This window comes from Mixophyes fleayi, chromosome 11 (assembly GCF_038048845.1).
Source record: "Mixophyes fleayi isolate aMixFle1 chromosome 11, aMixFle1.hap1, whole genome shotgun sequence".
NCBI classification, from domain to species: Eukaryota; Metazoa; Chordata; class Amphibia; order Anura; family Limnodynastidae; genus Mixophyes; species Mixophyes fleayi.
Genome location: NC_134412.1, coordinates 76,947,238 through 76,967,456, shown reverse-complemented (window position 1 = coordinate 76,967,456; position 20,219 = coordinate 76,947,238). Strand labels below are relative to the sequence as shown.

General features: G+C 40.8%; 1 protein-coding gene across 2 annotated transcripts in view; it reads right to left on the bottom strand.

Annotated features, from left to right (window-relative positions):
• Positions 1 to 20,219, bottom strand: part of PUSL1 (pseudouridine synthase like 1) — a 65,188-nt gene extending 44,969 nt beyond the window's left edge. For both annotated transcript variants that reach the window (XM_075189743.1, XM_075189745.1), the window contains exons 1-2: positions 20,060 to 20,219; positions 16,517 to 16,574 (exon numbers count right to left, since the gene is read on the bottom strand). In XM_075189743.1, coding sequence (XP_075045844.1) covers positions 16,517 to 16,574; positions 20,060 to 20,121 — 120 coding nt within the window. In that variant the 5' untranslated portion in view covers positions 20,122 to 20,219. The remainder of the gene's footprint in view (positions 1 to 16,516; positions 16,575 to 20,059) is intronic.

Genomic DNA, 20,219 nt, shown 5'->3' with positions numbered 1-20,219 from the left:
CTGGAGGGTTGAATGAAAACCTAAAGTAAAAGGCCTACTGCAACACAGAATAATAATTTTAATTTAATTGGAAAAACAGCCACAACATCTTTGGACTCCTTCAACCATGGACAGGACAGAAAGAGAGTGAAACTTTAATTTCAACTTTAAATGAGTACTAGCAATTGAAATAAGTGCTTTTGATACTCTTCCCTGGACCACCAGGCAGAACTTTGGCCATATGTATGTATCAATAGATTGAGATCAAACAATGCTGAATCCTTACAGCCGAGACCTGAATTTCTTCAGTTGAGTAGAAAGTCTATAACCCTTTTATATACAACAAGACCCCTCTCTGTGCGTCTGTCATCCAGCAAAAACACCTAATTTAAAACTTGCCTGTAATATAGAAATAAAAGCAGTCGTAGTTGCATAGACTTGCCAAACATATGTGTGAGACATCCCCTCTTACAAGTTCATTCTGCTAATAGTATGATTAATTGAGGGACCCACAACTGGGACTATAGAACATTAACACTTGTACATTTGGCCTAATGATGGTACTCTCACCGATTTCAGCTAAGACCATTAGCAGAGTAAGTAGTGAGTGGCTTACAGAGATACTAGCAAATGTGTGCAACTATAACTTCTATTTTTATGACCATTTTAGAGGCAGGTAAGGACTTTTTGGCTGGATGGTAGATGAATGCAGAGGAATCAATTTGTATGCACTTGTAGTGAATTGTCCCTCCCCTTATTTGCACCTTTTGTCAATCAATCATAGATTAATTGAACAATCTGTTTGTTTTTTTTGTTTTTTTTTACATCCTGTCATAAGCCTGCCCTTCCCATGACCTTGGACTTTAGAAAGAGAAAGGATGCGGCAGAACAAGGATGAAAGCACAGATGGGTTAAAGAATTTGCTGTAGACTCACAAAAATGGATACGTCTCCGCACATGGTTTTAATAAGAGCCACCAACTCAGCAGCTGCTGGCCAAGTACCAAATTACACATGAAAGTACAATGCACGTTGTTGGGTTCTGTCTGAGAATGGTGTTTGATGCCAGTGACAAAACCTAAGTTAGCATTTTCCATTATATCTTAAGGATGGTTCCCGAAAACAAAGAAAAAAAAAAAAAAATCTATACAACTGAGGCCCTTGATTGTAGATTTGGAAGTCTACTTTAAGTAAGGTCTGAACTACATTACAAAAGAACTGGTTTATATCAACTTATTTCACTAGCGTGACCCTGTTGCCATACATAACCATAAGAGACTGTATACAGCTATACGGATGCAAAGCGCTACGGAATTTGCTGGCGCTATATAAATAAATGGTGATGATGATGATGCAGATAGGATAGGGGATACATTTGTCAAATATATCTTTGTACATAAAATGCCTAAAAATAAAAAGCCTACAAAAAGTAAACAAAACACTAAAGAAGAATCTTTGTCCCCGCACTCTCCTGTCACAGCCGAGACGGATACCTGCAGTGCCGGGACAGTTGCCTAGCAGTAGGATGCAACTTCCAGTTCCCAGCTGGTCTGTGTATAGGAAACGGACAACGGGACACAAAATTCTGCCAGTGTGATGGAAATTAATTAATAGCCTATATAAGGCTAATACTGATCCAGTGCCATACTACTGGATCACTTCCTGGTCCCTGGTTGTAACTCTTGTGCCCTCTTTTGGATTCCTTGTTACCAACTCATTTTGTTCCTGACCATTCTTTTGTTTAGCGATTCTGGTTCCACTGGATTCCGCTGTACATCGGCTACCCTGACTATTGTTCTGTTCATCGATTCATGTACCGTTTGGATACCTGGCTTGATCTCAGTTACCTAGACCATTCTACTGCTTCACGTTTCTGGCTTCGCTTGTATCTCCCGGTACTGACTCAGCTTGTTCACAATGCTCTGTTCGTGTCTCCAGCTACCTCACTGGCGACTGTCTCTGAGGGCCGCGACCAGCTCGTGCTGCGCAGCTAAGACCAAACCTCCTTGCGGTGGTCCCTGATGAACACCGGGGACGTGTTACACACTGCGCCTCTTTGCTCAGTAGCGTCAATAGCTAGCAGTCTCTACAGATAATTTCTGCTAACTCTCAGTGAAACTTCTGCACTGTCCAAGAGTAAGAGAGAAGCTCCGCTGATCAAAGATTTTAAAGATGTGGAATGTCAGCAAAGGATTGGAACACAGAATGCCGGAAATAAATACTTCATTTATTCCAGTACATAAAATGGTTCAGTATTATTGTATGTAAAAGAAACATCTATTAGTAAAGGGGACAAAGTCATTTGAAATTTATCAGCCAGCCAATAAAATTAAGGAGCCAGCAGGATCTTTGAAGCAGCCAGGGAAGAAGTCCATCCACTGATAACAGAAATAACTTACAAAATGCGTTGGCTACCTGGATTTGTCCAACATTGTATTTGTCACGAGTCGCGGCGGCCGCGACTCTCCGTGCCCGCAGGAAGTGTCTCGGCCGCCTCCATGACGACCGGGAAGTCACTTCCTGTTTTGCTCCGGCCGTTGCCTAGACAACGGTCGGGACGCTGTGAGTGATAGCGACGCGTCCTGGCATTAGGGGCAGCCGGGCACGTGCGCAAGTACTTGAATTAATTAATCAGCTCCTGCGGCTGATTATCATGCTGTCCTCTCTGTTTTGCCATTGGTCAGTGTCCGTATATAAGGCAGGGAGGGCTTAGTCTCCCTGCCGGTTATAGTTCCAGTTTTCTGCGTCTTAGCCTGCTGCAGTGCTTGAACCTGTATTTCTATTGGACTTCCTGTGTATGAACTTTGGCTTTGTTCTTTTGGATTTGATTCTTGCCTGTTGCCCTGACCCTTGCTTCGTTCCAGGATTATCCCTGTCTGCTGCCAGTCCTGACCTCTTGCCTGACCTTGACCGCGATACCTGCTCCGGACCCAGACCTTGGCCTGTCTTTTGACCACGCTAGACTCTACACCTCATTACCCTACGCTACGGTACGTTCATACACCTGTACTACCGCAAGTCTAAGTCCTGGGGGTATCCGAGTACCTGTGAGCATAACGAGCTCTAAGGGAAAGGCGGCTGCTAGAGGTGAAGATCTCTCTACAGGTTGATGAAAAGACCGTTAGTTGTAACAGTATTATACTGTGTATGTTCGCGAGTTGATTTGTTCCATATTTGAACGACCATATAAACATATAAGCTCAGTTGCCCTGAAAAAAAAACTAGTTGCAAAGTTCCAAATCCATTATTTTCTAAATGTTTCAGTTTTAAAAAAGTATTTTATTTTGCTAGAACCGCATAACGGAAAAGGTGTTTTATTCAGGTGAAATGTGGGGGTTTAATGGTGAGTCACACAGCCCAGTGGGGGGATGACAGATGACTGACACATCCTCCCACGTCGCTTTACTGTAATTTGCACTTCAATGAGTACACCCACAAAAAAGGATTTTGCAGAACTTTAAGCTCAGATACAATATAAAACAGCAGTTACATAAACCGGTGAAAAAGTGGGATGAACTAACGGTCTTCATGACCTGGTCAAAAACCCATGGGATTTGTATTGGCCCATTCTACATGTCTGTCTTCCAAGTTACTGTTTGTGAACCATTTAGGAGTTGTGTATGTTCTACTATTACTATGTCGTGAAATGTAATCTGAAGTTCACTGGGGTTTCATTTATTTACGTGCACATCTTCCGGAAACTTTTACATTTATGGCGTCCTTCTATGCCTTTCAGCCAAGCTAATATATCAGGTACAATGCTGGTCTCTGGACAAAATTGTATCCGATGCAGCGATCACAGCAGAGCCATGTCATAACCCGAGGCAAGAAAAAACAACTCTGCCTGATGATATAAATACATTCCAGAGATGCAGAGAAGAAAGGCAGAAATATAAAATTGTGTTTAGTAAGAATTGCAGGAGGGTACAGAAAAATTAAGACACAAGAAACTGAAATGTTTAACAGTATCAGACGCCGTCCCTGCGCCTCCTCGCTATGCAGGGACGGACGTCTGCTTCCGGCTGCGCGCCCGTCGCCATAGCAACGGGACGCGCTGTTGGGCTTCCTGTCGGCGGTCAGCGCGTCTGACCGCCGAACCACTGCCCACCAATGAGGGATGGTCACTTCCTTTAAATATCCTGCTCTGACACCACTAGGGTGCCAGAGCAACTAGTTATCTAGCCTCCAGCGTTCCTGATATATATATTCATATAGTCTGTCTGATTCCTGTTACCGACCCGACTCTCTCTGACCTCACTCTTGGATCACCCTTCTGTCCTGCATTGTATTCTCCGGTTTGGCCTCGGCCTGTTGACTTTTCTTTGCCTCCTGATTCGGTACCTTATCTGCCCGCTTGGTTCCTGACTCTGCCTGTACGACCACGTATACCTCCGCCATCTAGCAAGTAGCTACCTGGGAGGGCCGCGACCTGCACGTCGTTCGCCGCAAAGTCCAAACCTCCTTGCGGGGGTCCCTGGTGAATACCGGCGACGTGTTAGACTCCGCGCCTCCTTGGGTAGTTGTGCCAATACTTGCAGGTGCTGATACCTCCTTCGTGACAAACAGATGGCACAAATATACTCACACACTATTAGGAGTGTGTATATATTTAGTATCTGGTAATGCCTTCCTGTTTGCATTCACACGTTTCCAGTATCATGCATGGACTGCTCACTTCAGGTCATGCTTGTGGGTTTCAGATTTGCTACCCACTTTCTGGTAAACTTCCGATCAAGAGAAAAAACCCTGATGTTTTGCTGTAAATTTTGTTGATACGATTCAGAATTTATTGCTCAATGATCATGATCCATGTCCAGACCCGAATGGCGGCTCCAAACTACGACGATCCTTTCGCCAGTTCTTACCGTTTGAGGCGATGAGTGATTAATTCCATCAATAAAAGCCAAACGTTTATTTTTTACTGTCTGAGTGATTGGGTAAAGAAATTTGCCTTTGAGATATCTAGTTGTGCTTTCATTTCTTCTTGTTGGTTTATATGAGTGAAGGGTACAGAAACCTCTAAATTGTCATACGCACCTCAGGTGCCTTATAAGAACGCAAGGTTAGAGTGCAGTTTGCAGTTTTACTTTGTTCCGATTTTCTGGTCATACTGGAAATAGTTTGGATCCAGAAGCTTCTCAATTTGTGCTCTAGAACACAGCAGTGTTCCACTCGGAACGTTTCAGTCTATAACTCTCTGTGTGGTTCTCCAGCACTGCCAAGTTTAACAATCCCATTCCTTCATTTCTGGGATTGTACTGCTCAGAAATCCTCCTCGGTGATAGCAACTAAAGACATTAAACAAGACAGGATAGTTTATAGTATCTGAACATAGACTCAACATCCTTTCACCACCTTCATCCTGCTACTGTAACTGACTCATGTGTCTTAACAGCTATCCAATCCCACAAAGTAATAGCCATGCCATAGAAATGCAATATATAGCTCACTCAATATAATGGATTGTTTCTTCAGTTGCTTCAGTCTACATATCTCAGATATTTCCAATATCCAATAGAGGCACATAAACGTCTACCAAACCTAAACATCAATTTCCTTTCAGGAATTTTATTTTTTGTGCACACCAGACTTCCTGTCTGTAGGTCCACTGCAGTACATTAGAGGGAGTCACCAAGCTCTAAATAGATAACAGAGGACAATGATGAAAGTTAAAATATAGTTAAACCCCCCAAAAATAAACACACCTATTTTAAACAGCTGGAATTCACCAGGACATGATAGCATAAGTGTGACACAGGGATGCAGACAAATCAGCTCCAATTGTCTAATATTGGTTACAATTCAGTTGGTCTTGGGCGTCTTCTCCGCTTAGTCCGTGTCATGCCAGATGCTTGATTGGATTGTGACCTGTTGTCCTCAGAGGAAACTGCATTAGGCAGGATTCACAGTCATTCCAAACCTTGTGTCTTAGAACATTATTTTGCTTAAAAAAGCTTGTTTGCGACCCTGAGAACTCATTTCCTGCATGGTCTCGAATCTTGCAGGACTTTTCGGAGGCCTCTTATTATAAACTTAATACCTCCAAGTCAGAGGCATTGGGGTGGTACGCACACAAAATACTCTTTGGTCCCTTAAGTCATTATATAAATTCCAATGGTGCCCTACATCTATGACACACCTTTGCATACGTAATCCCCCTGGACCCTCTATCAGTCAATGAGTGCAACGACCAACCATTGCTGAAACAGTTTGATGCGCTTACTAAACCTTGGGCAAATTACAAGGTCACTTGGCCGGGGAGGGTGGCTCCCTTGAAAAAGATGTTGCTTCCGAGGATCCTGTATTTATTCCGCTCTATCCCCTACCTTGTCACCAAGTACTCCTTAATAAATTCTATACCATTGCATTTCGTTTATCTGGTGTAATAAACATCTTAGGCTTCCAGAGAGAGCATGTTTGGTTCTAAATTGCAAGGTGGTTTGCCCACGCCAAAGTTGGAAGCTTATCAACATACTGCACTAGACATCCAGCTTAGAGATTGGCAGCCCCTTCCCACTCAAACGCTGGGTTTCTGCCGAATATCACAATTCCTCTCCTTTCCCGTTGACAGATTTTCTGTGGCTGGAAGCCCAGTAGACCAGTTTCTGTAACCACTTTACATAGCGTTAAAGATTCTCTTCTTGTTTGGGATAAGATGATGCTTTTGTCATCAGATTCTCATCTCCCCTCCTCTAACTTATCTACCATGGCCGTGTCCCAACTAATCCCAGACCTCCGCCTTGACTCTTGGCATGGACTCGGAGAGCTGGTTGGGTGCAGGATCTTCTGGGAAGTGGCTCACTCCTTCCCTTCTCCCAGCTACAGGCGAGATTTTTCTTTCGAGATTTTTTATAAGTATCTCCAGATCAGGCATTGGGTGCAATCTTACCCATCACACCCCAGTCATTTAAGCCTGCCCCTCCCCCCCCCAGTGTATGATTGTCGTTCTCCTCCCCTTCCCACGTGGGCGGCATTTCAACATGGTACCAAACCCTTCAGTTCCCTGTTGAGACTTTCAGGCTACTTGGGAATCGGACTTGGAGATCACTATCTCTGCAGTGGATTGGGAGGAGATCTTTCAAAACATTTATAAAATGTCCAAGTGTATCAACCATTCCGAGAGGATACTTAACATTGTACACCGGCTGTATTTTACCCTGGATAAGATCCATAGAATCTAGCCCTCGGTATCCAAATATTGTTGGAGAGAGTGTGGGCAAATTGGAACGCTCAAACATGTTTTCTGGCCGTGCCCAAGACTCAGTCCACTGTGGGACACAGCCTTTCATTTGATATTTCAGGTCACCAAAACCAGTGTCCGCTCATGTCCCGCTATGGCACTTTTACACCTGTACCCGCCCCATCTTCAGTGCCACAGTCACTATGTCACCGGGCATGTACTCATCGCCACTAGGGCAGTCATAGCCCAGCATTGAAAGTCTCCGTTACTCCCATGTATTTCTAAAATCATTACCAAGACTCAACGAAGTTAGGCAATGGAAACCACTGGCTTTAAATATTACACTGCTGTGTCCTCCCTGCTGATTAAGTGGTTCCCGTGGTACGAATATTATATGGAGCACTTCCTCCTCAGGATCCTTTGAGTCTAAACCAGCCCCTAAGTTTATTATTGTATTGTCGTTCCCAACTGTATCTTACTGCACTGTTGCTTGCATCTAAATATGTCTCCTTCCAAATCCCGCTTTCTTTCCCACCCTGGCTACCCTCTCCTCTCTTAGCCCATCCGTTTCCGATTTATGTTTTCTTTTTCTGTCTGATGTTTTATTTTTATGCCAGCAATGTGATTGTACAACTTTACCCTACTTCTGCTTGTATCCAGTATGCATTGCTTTGTATGCTTTGTTTTATTTCATAAAATTAATAAAAAACTTTTCAAGTTAAAAATAAAACAAAAAATTCCATTTGCATATGAGTACACTGCTTCGATGAAGGGAACCACATGATCAGCATCACAGTGCGTCATTCAAACATTGTTCTATGGATATCAATCACCAACACCCTGCATTATTGGCAAGACGGATCCATTCCAGTTTTCCCATCGCAGGGGTTGTGTTCCATCAGATTAGGTTATATTTTCCTTCTGTTCCAATGTCTTTAGTCCACCTTCTTGACTGTAACACACTTTTATGTTTTTCAATAGCAGGAGCAGAACTTGGTTAGGCTGTCGGCTGAAATACCCCATCAGTGACAAGGTATGACAAGTTGCTCATGCACATATGCCACTTTTGTAACCCGTATGGCACACTGCTGGTAGATGACTGACAGTTTCCTGACGATTACATGGCGGGCTGATGCCAGTCCCTGTGGCCTTGTCTCATCTATGATCAGACCAGAGCCGTAACTCAGAATTCTAGCGCCTGGGGCGTAAAAGACAAATGCCGCCCCCCTAGCCCTCAATTTTAACCAAGTAAACCTAAAATATTCCTACACTGAGCCCCCTTTCGTGTTGCGCCCTGGGCGGTCGCCCCTATCGCACAGCCCTAGCTACAGCCTTGGATCAGACTCTGAACAGTGTCCATCTCTATTGAAATCTAGAAAATCCCAAATCGCAATAACAGGAAGACTAGAAGGATAAAGGAATTCTCAAATAGAATTCAAACCAAATTGGTCTTTAAAACCAACACATGTCAGAACCCCCTCAGGTTCATAGCTGGACTTAAATGTATTTCAATGCCTATAAATCACAGCTTAAAATATACTGGATCACAACTGAATCAATTTTAAAAAAATATATATATTTAAAAAGGGAAAAAAAAAAACTATGCAAGAAAAACCTGCTGGTTTGGCACTTTGGATTGTAATTATTTCTGACAATGGGTACGAGTGATTTAGTGGGAAATGCTAATTCCACGTTGTATTCAGTAGAGGTCTCAAAGACATTTTTACTTTAGAGATTAGGATGGATTACATACTCAACTATGACAAAAATATATATAGGTCCAAAATGAATAAGATAATTTATGCACTTATAAAATAAATAAACTGTAGCTGCAACTCAAATGCTTTCAATGTTATACAATATTTTAAAAATGAAAAGTGGCATTATTTTAAATATATACTACACAAGAATACTGTAAATACGCTGTATATATGTTAGAATTGATGATGATCACATGAATATATTATTTTCATTATTACCCTGATTAGGCTATAATCATAATACACCCAGAAATTACATGTACCGCCTATTGTGCAGTAAAACACGCTCCCAGATGCAGAATGAGACAAAGAACTCCTCCGCTGTGTATTTAACACAAACTGAGACAAGTGAAGGACTCTTCACCTGCCAAACTCAAACATCCCACTCTCCATATAGTGAGTCACAGAAAATATCCGCGCTCCAGAACTTTCCCTAGGACACTTCATTATGCACCTATAAAGTTCACGTTTGGATTTCAGTTGCCCTAAAAATGAATTGAACCAGAAAATGATATTTTTGCTACGTTCTAACCGGAACAGCAAATTTCAATAAATCCCCCAATTTTCTTATCACTTAGCAAATCATGATGGGAGCATACTGTAAGTCAGTATGACATACGCATTTATCACTTGCATCTCACTACAGATTTTGGTGGACATACATCATTATCATCCGATGGTAACCCTAGTTGATTCATGTTGGTCTGACATTAGCAGGGACGAGACGAACTCTGCTCACTGGGTAAACGTGACACAATCATCAAACGTAGTAACGTGAGAGAGTCTGTAAGCACTTCCACCTTTTGGACTAACACTATAAAGGCTTCTTCACACAAGAATATTTATCCAATTGGAGGTCCTTCCCATAGTGCTTCAATACGGTCATCAAGGAACAAGGAAGTTGCTGCAAGCACAGGAGTCAAAATCACCAGCTATACAAATGGGCATATAGCGTGCTTGCAGCTGAACCAGAAATACATTGCTTGTCGCTAAGATCAGGGGGTAAATTTAACAAGCCGCGGGTTTGAAAAAGTGGAGATGTTGCCTATAGCAACCAATCAGATTCTAGCTGTCATTTTGTAGAATGTACTAAATAAATGATAACTAGATAGGAAACAGAGCCGCATGTGACCCTTTCCATATTGCCCCCAGTTCTTCCTGCTTTCCTGTCACGTTTCTTTGTTATAGCTTGTAACACTTGTTTAAAATGTTATTCCAGATAGGTGTCTCTGGCTATTTAAATGTATTGTTTTAACTTGTTACAGAGATGAATGGTAATGTGTGGCCCATTTGAAGGCTAAAGGGCCACCAAGGCTGCCACTGATGTGTATCCGGCTGCCCATCACTGGTGTAGGGGTTTATAGGTTGTGGTGAGCAAGTCATTCCAGTGTCTATTTGAGTGATGCATAAACTTTTGAATAACCTTAATACATCATTCCCCCCATATAACAAAGAAGGTGGAGTCCACCCCCCCCCTTTAAACTACCCATTACCTGAAGTTGGGATTTTAAATCGCATTTCGGCCTGCTCAGGAGAAACGAGCGCACTGCAAGCACTCCATAGCCCTTAAACAGCGCTAGGGGTTATACGATATATAAAGAATGTATTAAACTCATTTATAAAGACTAAGGGCTAGATTTACTAAGCTGCGGGTTTGAAAAAGTGGGGATGTTGCCTATAGCAACCAATCAGATTCTAGCTGTCATTTATTTAGTACCTTCTACTAAATGACAGCTAGAATCTGATTGGTTGCTATAGGCAACATCCCCACTTTTTCAAACCCGCAGCTTAGTAAATCTAGCCCCAAGAAACGAAAATTGGGGTATAGGTAATTGCTGCTTCTCTGTGGTAATGTCATAGACTCAGACATAATCAAAAAGAGTTTCCTTGCTGAGCGCACTGTGAGGAGCTCTGCTAAACTTTTAGGATACATGCAGACTTTTTTTTATTTTGAACATATCTGAAGCAGTTTGATGCCCCTTCAGTCACTTAAATGGGAGTGTAAACACAAAACGCTCACAGTTCTGGCATGGAATACCGTATCATTCTCCTAGACACGGCTTGAGAAAAGAAGAAAAACACACCTATTATGGTTTGTTTGGGCTTTTTTAAAAAAGAAAGAAAGTCTGTCCGCACATAACCTTTAAAGAGGAGATGCCAGGTCCGTGTGAGGAAAACCACAGTCCTTTTAAATGCTATTTAGTATATTTTAGGTATGATGCTACAAATGATTTGAAAAAGCAATCATCCGAAAAACCCAAAGTCCAAAGCATTCTGGATAATAGACCCCATTCCTGGGCTACCATATTCCTGGATAATTTACTCACTGGGGGAATATTTTATTGCTAGAAGATAATTTCATTAACCCCACGATAAACTAGAACAGCATTTGTGTAGGAGGTGTCCAAATTCAGTCCTCAAAGGCTACCAACAGTTAATGTTTCAGGATTTCTTTAATCATACACAGGTGAGTCAATCTATTTGGCTGGGTCAGTAATTCTCCCACCTGTTTCTACAGACTGAAACCCAGAATACATGACCTGCTGGTAGCCCTTGAGGACTGAGTTTGGACACCTCTGGTGTAGACATAGAGTATTCTGACATCAAGAGATGACTTGGGGTAGAACCGTGCTCAGTTTCCACCAATGAGAAGTGTCTCAACAAGTGGACGACGCACAACAGATACACAACAGCCTGATGATCACAAACCTCGTCCAACTACATTTTTGTAGCCAGAACAATAGAAATCAACTCACATTTTAATTATTCTGACCTTCGCCGTCATCGGGAGCCCACACATGTGGCCGTATTGGTTTACCCTGGCTGTTTACAACAAACTGGTCTACCAATTTACAACGTGCCTAGCTAGCTTGTATGCTAGCAGTTTCCCAATACGCTATTTTGGGGCCAATTTAGAAGTCAATAGTCTACCTCACTAAAACTGACATTTATCAAGGAATCCGATTCGCAAACGATATTGCAAATTATTGTTGTGAAGAGTTTGGCAATGAAGTGGTGAAAATCCCCAATTAATCAGACACTAACCCTTTGAGTGCACTCCGAGCAGTACCAGATAACAACCGATGCCAGGCTGGAGCTGTTGTTTCTACCTGAATAGATCCTGCAGCTGGTGTCTGGTGTGGCACGCTGGGCTCTCCAGCAGAGATGGGTCTGGAGAGGGGGGATCCTGTTAATTACTAGCAGGTGATGCACACGGCAGGCCCCAGCGGGAGAGCCATGGCGAGGAGCTGCCTGACACAGCAATGCTTTTTTATTCTTTAATTAAACGGTCATTAACCTGGCATCCTCTAAGGTTTTTCCTGTAGAAGTGGAATATTGTAACGTGCTCTATTATCTGCTGGCAGTTTCTTCTGCTACTGAAAAGAGCCAGCCAGGAAACGACAGGCTATGAAAATACAAAACTCTGTTTTAAAGGAGAGAAGACATATATTCTTTTTTTCTTAAGATACATTGCACTGCTGACTTATGGCCATAATGTTCCTGATAATGTTATCTGAAGCAAAATTCATGCACAAATCTAAGGATTTGTGGATTTTGCAACCAATTTGAACAAATTAAGTAACATTTCCTTTCTAAGTATTCAGACAAAGCCCATGAAATATGCAAAGGGGGTTTGTTATTTAACAAAATCTGCAGTAATCTATACCAACCAGTCAGCTTGGATCAGTCTTGAATAAATTTAAATGGCCACACATGGGGCGATCTTGTTGGCCATTCCTTTGGCTGATGTAGACCAAATTGGCCTGAAATTGCAATCTTTGTAGAGCTCCATCGTTCATTAATAATGGCGTGGTAAATCTGTCTGGACTTCAATCATTCCTGGCCGCAAAGGCGGCCAATTCATACCTTTAATAAGGGGCACAAAGGAATTGCATAGGTCTTGGGCTTGGCTAATTGGGACCTGTTGAGATATTATGATTTTGCAATACCTGACCTGTAGGTCACGTGTGTCCCTTAATAAAGATGTTACTTGGCAACCCTATCAACAGTGACTATTTTTGGAATGTGTGAGCGATCAACTGTCAACTGCACTAAAAGAGCCACATGGAATCCAGCCATTGGCATTAGCCAAACTGGATACAGATGACACTGAAGAGCGAGATCTTAAAATGTTAATGTCTAACTTCTCTACACTTTCACATTACCAAGATGAGTGGTTGGGAACTGCTAAGGGATATAGCAACCAATCAGATTATAGCTGTCATTTATTTAGTGCATTCTACAAAACGACAGCTAGAATCTGACTGGTTGCTCTAGGCAACTTTTCCACTTTTTCAAACTCGCAGTTTAGTAAATCTAGCCCTAAGTGTCATTTATGAATAACAAGAACTGTGGACCCACATTGCCTTTTTATTTGCACAAAACCCTTCCGGAACACCGCTGTAAAATCAAACTGCGGCTAAACCTGAAATATCCACGGTGGAGACAGTAAAAACATCACATCAAACTCCTACCTACTTCTACTTTAGAATGTCTCTCATTATTAATGCAAACTTTAAATTATTACAACTTAAAATTATTACAATTTGTATCCTAAAATTCTGTGCAATTTAGCCATTTATTTATTAAATGAATCCTGAAAGTGAAGGTACATCGGGACTGTCTTTATATTTTATCACGTTTGTGTGTTTGAAGCTTTTTTTATATGGCGCCTAGAAAGGTACCATGTTAGGTGCAAAATGCATCTCATTAATTACAGGGATGAATCCTTATATGGGGAGAAACAGCAGGAAATGCCTCCATAAATCATCATCACCATTTTTTTATATAGCGCCACTGATTCCGCAGCGCTGTACAGAGAACTCACTCACATCACTCCCTGCCCCATTGGAGCTTACAGTCTAAATTCCCCTAACACACACACAGACACAGAGAGAGACTAGAGTCAATTTTGATAGCAGCCAATTAACCTACCAGTATGTTTTTGGAGTGTGGGAGGTAACCGTAGCACCCGGAGGAAACCCACACAAACACAGGGAGAACATACAAACTCCACACAGATAAGGCCATGGTCGGGAATTGAACTCATGACCCCAGCGCTGTGAGGCAGAAGTGCTAACCACTGAGCTACCGTGCTGCCCTCTTCACTCCTTTATCATTTAAATAATCCTCATATATAATCCACACTTAGTAAGAAATGCCGACAAGCTGACCAACTCCTCACCAGCCCAGGCAAAGTTTTGCACCCTCAGAGGACGACATCTTAGCCCACAAATGCCTGCAGGTAAAGGCGTATGGAACTGCGCAAAATCAGTTGCATGATGTCACAAAAGAGTAGTTACTGGGGTTTATACATCGACTGGCAAAGCATGCTGGGACTTGGAGTTTCACAACACCTAGCGTGCCACAGGTTATCCGGGCCTGCGCTTATGTATCATGGAAAACAGCAGTGTTTGTCGAATGTAAATATTATGAGGTAGATGTATAATAACATTGTGTTGTAAGCATTTCCATAGCTACTTAATAAAATCGTTACTAATGCAGTAAACACACATACATTTTTTGGGCAGCCAATTTGGTCATAATTGCCTGAAAATTCAAAAACCCTTGCTCAGTGTGTGACCACCCACCTTGAACAATCAAAATCCAATTTGATTGGATTTAATCCAACAATATGGAAAGCCAAAATGGAAGTGGTATGGAAGCATAAGCAGATAATTGTGGATCTAAATTGCTCCTAAACTAACACATGCTAAACAAATCTAGTTCCAAGACTAGCAGATGGAGAGCGTATGAGCTATAGTTTTGACACTCCAATTCATAATAACTTCTATCTAAAAGGGACTAGGATTGAATTATTGCAACAAAGGTCAATAGCAGAGATACAATACCATGCTTTATTTGCCATATTTCAATGATTACATTGTGCCTGTCAGATTCACACAGTGGAGGCAGCCATTTTGTTTGCTGAATTAATATTAATTTCACAAGAAACATCGTTCACTGATCACTATTTCCTAGTGAATTTATAGCCTGATTATTGGTTCAGTCCAGACCACCAACCATATCATACCTCCAACCAGCATTTAGGGGGAGGCAAATGTGATCACAGAAGTTACTTCAAATCCCTACATTAACTAAACATCACCGTGCCTTTGGTTCATTGGGGGAATTGTATAAACAGAAAGTAGAGGCAAATTGTCCCTAAAATTGAGGAAAATTAATTCCATATTTTATTATAAAAAAAACACCATGTTGTATCTTAAAGGGCAGTTTATCTCTACTTCATTCTCACTTATAACACTCACCCACATGCTCTAATTATGAATTCAAACTAACTACTGGGTTAGATTTAACGAAATTTCTAAAAATGAAAAGCGGAGATGTTGCCCCTAGCAACCAATTAGATTCAAGCTACTATTTATGTAGCACATTCTAGAAAATGAGAGCTAGAATCTGATTGGCTACTATGGGCAACACCTCCACTTTTCCTTTACAATAGGGGTTGATGATTACCCTATGGGTATGTCATCTTCAGCCATCCAGCAATATGGTGAAGATATCAGTGGTAATCCAGCAGACCGCAAAATATGTGTACAACTGGAGTAGTATGCAGTTTACATTATCTAAAAACGTACTACAAATTTTTGTAAGTCACGCAGGATAGTATACGCATGAAGTCGCGCACATGAAAAGGTTTTGTGGCCATGTCGCTTCCCATGGGGGTGCGTCTGTCTACCTCAGTCCCCTTTCCTAAAAACACCCCTTTCATGCTGTGAGCAACTGTGTGACATCAACTAATGGGACCTATCTACCAACTGTCCCCGAATGGGGACAAGTGTCCATACAAGCCAAACTTTTCAAATTGGGACTGACCCACCTAAATCGGGAGAATTGGGAGGTACTATTACTACAGGAGATAACTTAAGTCATCACTGATGTATAAATAATGTGTTAAAGGACTTTTTTACAGCAAGTTGTCTTCAAAATGTCTCATAGGAATAGATTTACTAAACTGCGGGTTTGAAGAAGTGGCGACGTTGCCTATAGCAGCCAATCAGATTCTAGCTTTCATTTTGCAGAATGCACTAAATAAATGATAGCTAGAATATGATTTGTTGCTATAGGCAACATCTCCACTTTTTCAAACCTGCCGTTTAGTAAACGTATGCCATAGACAGCGACGCCATCAGCATACTGAAGAGGGGCAACAGAATAGGGCAAAACTATGCAATTTCATTTACATTATGTCTACGCAACATAGAATATTGTATTACAGCAAATATTTTTTCCAAATCAGAAGACATACTTTATCATGTGCTTTTCAGCTATGTAATGGGATTATATCAACAAGAGTTACTTATTTCCGCTCACACTCTATGACACAGTTCTGTTGTGTTCTCGGCATCAGTTGTAGTTATATCTAGCTTTGTGCTATATCCCAGGGCAATGAAAATAAGCTTCTCTGCCCGATAATATAAATGCATGGCTAAAAAGCAGACTGAAGCCAAATACCTAGAAACATTATTAAAGAAGAGCTTATATAAGTCATTAAAAGCTAGCAAACCCTTTAGGAATCAATAGTTACATATACTGACTAATGTGAGAAAACAAAGGAATGGTGTAATGATACTCGCCTGCAAATAGTTTTCCACTCCCAAAATAGCTTGAGTTGTTGGTGCTCTCATTACACCACTAAAAACAGACAAAAAACAAACAATGGCGGTGAAAATAGAACAATGTGCTACACAAAAACCATCTATGTCTCTGGACTAACTCGAATTACATCATTCTTGCATAATCTCAGTCTCTAAGGGCTAGATTTACTAAACTGCGGGTTTGAAAAAGTGGGGATGTTGCCTATAGCAGCCAATCAGATTCTAGCTTTCATTTTGTAGAAGGTACTAAATAAATGAAAGCTAGAATCTGATTGGTTGCTATAGGCAACATCCCCACTTTTTCAAACCCGCAGCTTAGTAAATCTAGCCCTAAGTATTTGATCTGAATGTCTAACCTCTGACCTGTGGCTCAAATTATACGGTCAGTTTAACCTTTAATACTTGGAAGTTTGTGCTTTCCTTTATATATTTTTTTTTTTATATATATTTCTTCCATTTATATATTTATAAATTTTAAATTGTACAATTTAATCTTTTTTTGTTTACTAAAAAATACTTTTAAATTATAAGAAATAATTTAATTATTATTTAATTTGTGGAGGACTGCGTTACATTTACACTTGTGAAATAGACATAGTGATGCAAACAAAATTCCATACAACTAATTAGACAGGTCAAAGCAAAAACAAATGTGTTATTCTATGATAAATATGTTTGCGGTCACTGGCCTACTGATTATTGTTTTACAAGGACTGTCATAAATCTGCCACTGTCAGTACAAGGGTCACTCATCTCATGCCCACCAGTGTTAGTGCCTGCAGATGATTTTACCCCTTAAAGACCAGACCAGCTTTTAGAATCTGGCAACGCGTAGAACTCGGAATAACTTGAAGTCGAAGTTCTAGGACTGATACAAATCCAAATTATTCAACTCTCGTTCATTTAACGACTCAGACACGCATTAAGTGATTCACACAGTGATTCATTGAGTATCTGGGTACAAACTGGCTGGTGTGAGGCTAAAAATGGATTTATTAGGTTAATTAATAGCACATTAGGTTAATTAGTCCTTTATAAAATAATGAGAAAAAGATTATAGATTTGTTTTTGTTTTTACATGCCAGATTTATAAAGAGCCATCATGAATGTATCATTTCTGGAATATTAAAAAAAACCAAAATATATCCTTCAGATGCATAAAGAGAAAAAACAGTGTGTAATACTGAGCCTATTTTTTTTTTTTCCAGATGACATAAGACTTAAGTAAAAATGTTCTCCTTTCGTCATCTGTTCCTTTTGGAGAAGGATGGCTAAAAAGTAACATTTGGATGTCCATTTAACACTGTAGATAGCTCTATCCCTTCTCCTGGCTCCATGTCACTTCCCCCTTACTAGTCTGTAGTGCCATCGTTGAGCGGCTAGGTGGGGTTGCCCAATAAGCATGCAAGCCGGGCTAATTAGCATGCAAACTGGCCTGATTACCATGTTTATCTGCCGACTTGGGCAGCACGGCGGCTCAGTGGTTAGCACTTCTGCCTCACAGCACTGGGGTCATGAATTCAATTCCTGATCATGGCTTTATCTGTGTGCAGTTTGTATGTTCTCCCCGTGTTTGTGTGGGTTTCCTCCGGGTGCTCCGGTTTCCCCCCACACTCCAAAAACATACTGGTAGGTTAATTGGCTCCTATCAAATTGACTGTAGTCTGTGTGTGTATGTTAGGGAATTTAGACCGTAAGCTCCAATGGGACAGGGACTGATGTGAATGAGTTCTCTGTACAGCGCTGGGGAATTAGTGGCGCTATATAAATAAATGATGATGATGACTTAACAGAGGCCTTTCACCGGCAAACAGAGGAGAAAATAATTTTTCCTCTTAGGCTTAGCAAAAGAGGACACCCATCTTAGAAATAACAGGTCAACTTTAAGTTAAAACTAATCACAAAGAAAAAACAAACAAATTAACCGGCATCCTCCACCTACATTTAAAGAGGAAGTCCAGCTACAGATATTCCCTGCATTATTTTAGTCTCCTGGCGTGCGCAAGGGTGCAGTCAGTCAGGCATTCTATGTAGAATACTTTAAATTTTTGATGTCCATGAAACATCATCGTTCTAAAGTGATGATGCAACTCAGCCAGTGTATCATGAATGCTTTTCCCGTCACAACATTGTGATTCAACTGTCAAAAGAGTCACATGCGTTCTTTTGACATTATAAATCACTATGGTGTCTACAGGGGAACAGTGTTACCTGATTCACTGTAAATGATTTGTTTACAGGGCGCTTTCAGTCATAAAGTTGCAGCATTTAAAAGCACCCATCTGACACATTATGAATGTTAATATCTTGGTGCCTGAACTTCTCCAGTTGTCTAGAGAACGGCCAACAGCAAATTTAAAGTAACTGAGCCTTACTGTTACCTGGGGAGGTGTATCCATAGGTGGATATTTACATTAACAAATTTCCCTTTAAGAAATTAGAAATTGCCAGCTCTAATGTAGGCTATATTACTGGAACTGTATAATCATAAAATAAATCACACTCCGCTATGGCACAGGAGGGGGCAGGGGATACATTTGCATACTGATTGGCTCTGTCTATTCATTTTACCCTGTCATCCAGAGGGAACACATTCAGTAAAGACATATAAGCAGCAGGTGCTGGTACTATAGCAAATAACCAGGAACAGCAAACACATTGGGAATATTTATAAAAACAGGTAACTGTGCAGAAAAGGTAATGCTGCCTATAGCAATTAATCCAATTCTGCTATTTGTATAGCCCTAATGTATTTTGAAAAAAAATAAATATCCTGGGCAATATTAATATATACTAGTATTTATCAAATAAATTCCATGTAATGGTATCTTGTAATTAAATCTGCACTCTAAGCTTTTAATGACTTGTAGCTGCCATTATAACCTCTCTAAAAATGGGCTCAGTTGTTGAATAATATTATGTTAATTGAAATAACGAACTCTGAATGCATTTCAAAAAGTCTTACATTTAAAACGATTATACGGGATCTTTGTTTTATTGAAAATCGTGAAAAGCAAACATTTGCGGAACTTCACTTATTATTGAAATACATTGTATTACTATGATTATTAAATACCTCTAATTCAAATATAACTGCTTTGGTAAGGATTTTAAAAAAGCAATAATGAGTATCTGCCAACGTTTAATGGAGTATAACTGAATATATTTCATACCACACCATTCAAGGTGCGCAGGGTGACCACACAAATAGAACACATCCTACAAGATGCTAGACTACCAATTCAACTTCTTTAAAAAAAAAAAAAATCAAACAAAATTATAATTTTCAGACATTTGAATTTGAATTCCACTGTGATGTGACTCTTACATCACATATAAGCAGCCTATGCTGTCCAGGTGTTTGGGAATTACAAGTCTCAGCATGATCTGGGCATTGCTGGGACTTATAGTGCCACAGCAGCTGGGTGCACAGTTTGCATGTATCTGCCCTATGGGACACCCCTTGTTGTCTGTGACTGTTGTCTTACTACAATCTACCAGTCAGGTCTATGAAACACCTACCAATACTTTGTTCCAATATACTGGAAGAATATTAAATATCGAACTTTGTTAGAGTTCATCATTTAAGTCAATCAGAGCTGCTCCTTTACGGTGATATAAGATCCCTCCAGTGTCTGCTCCATTCCCTGGAGTCACAAGATGTCATCTTCCTAGGAGCCGG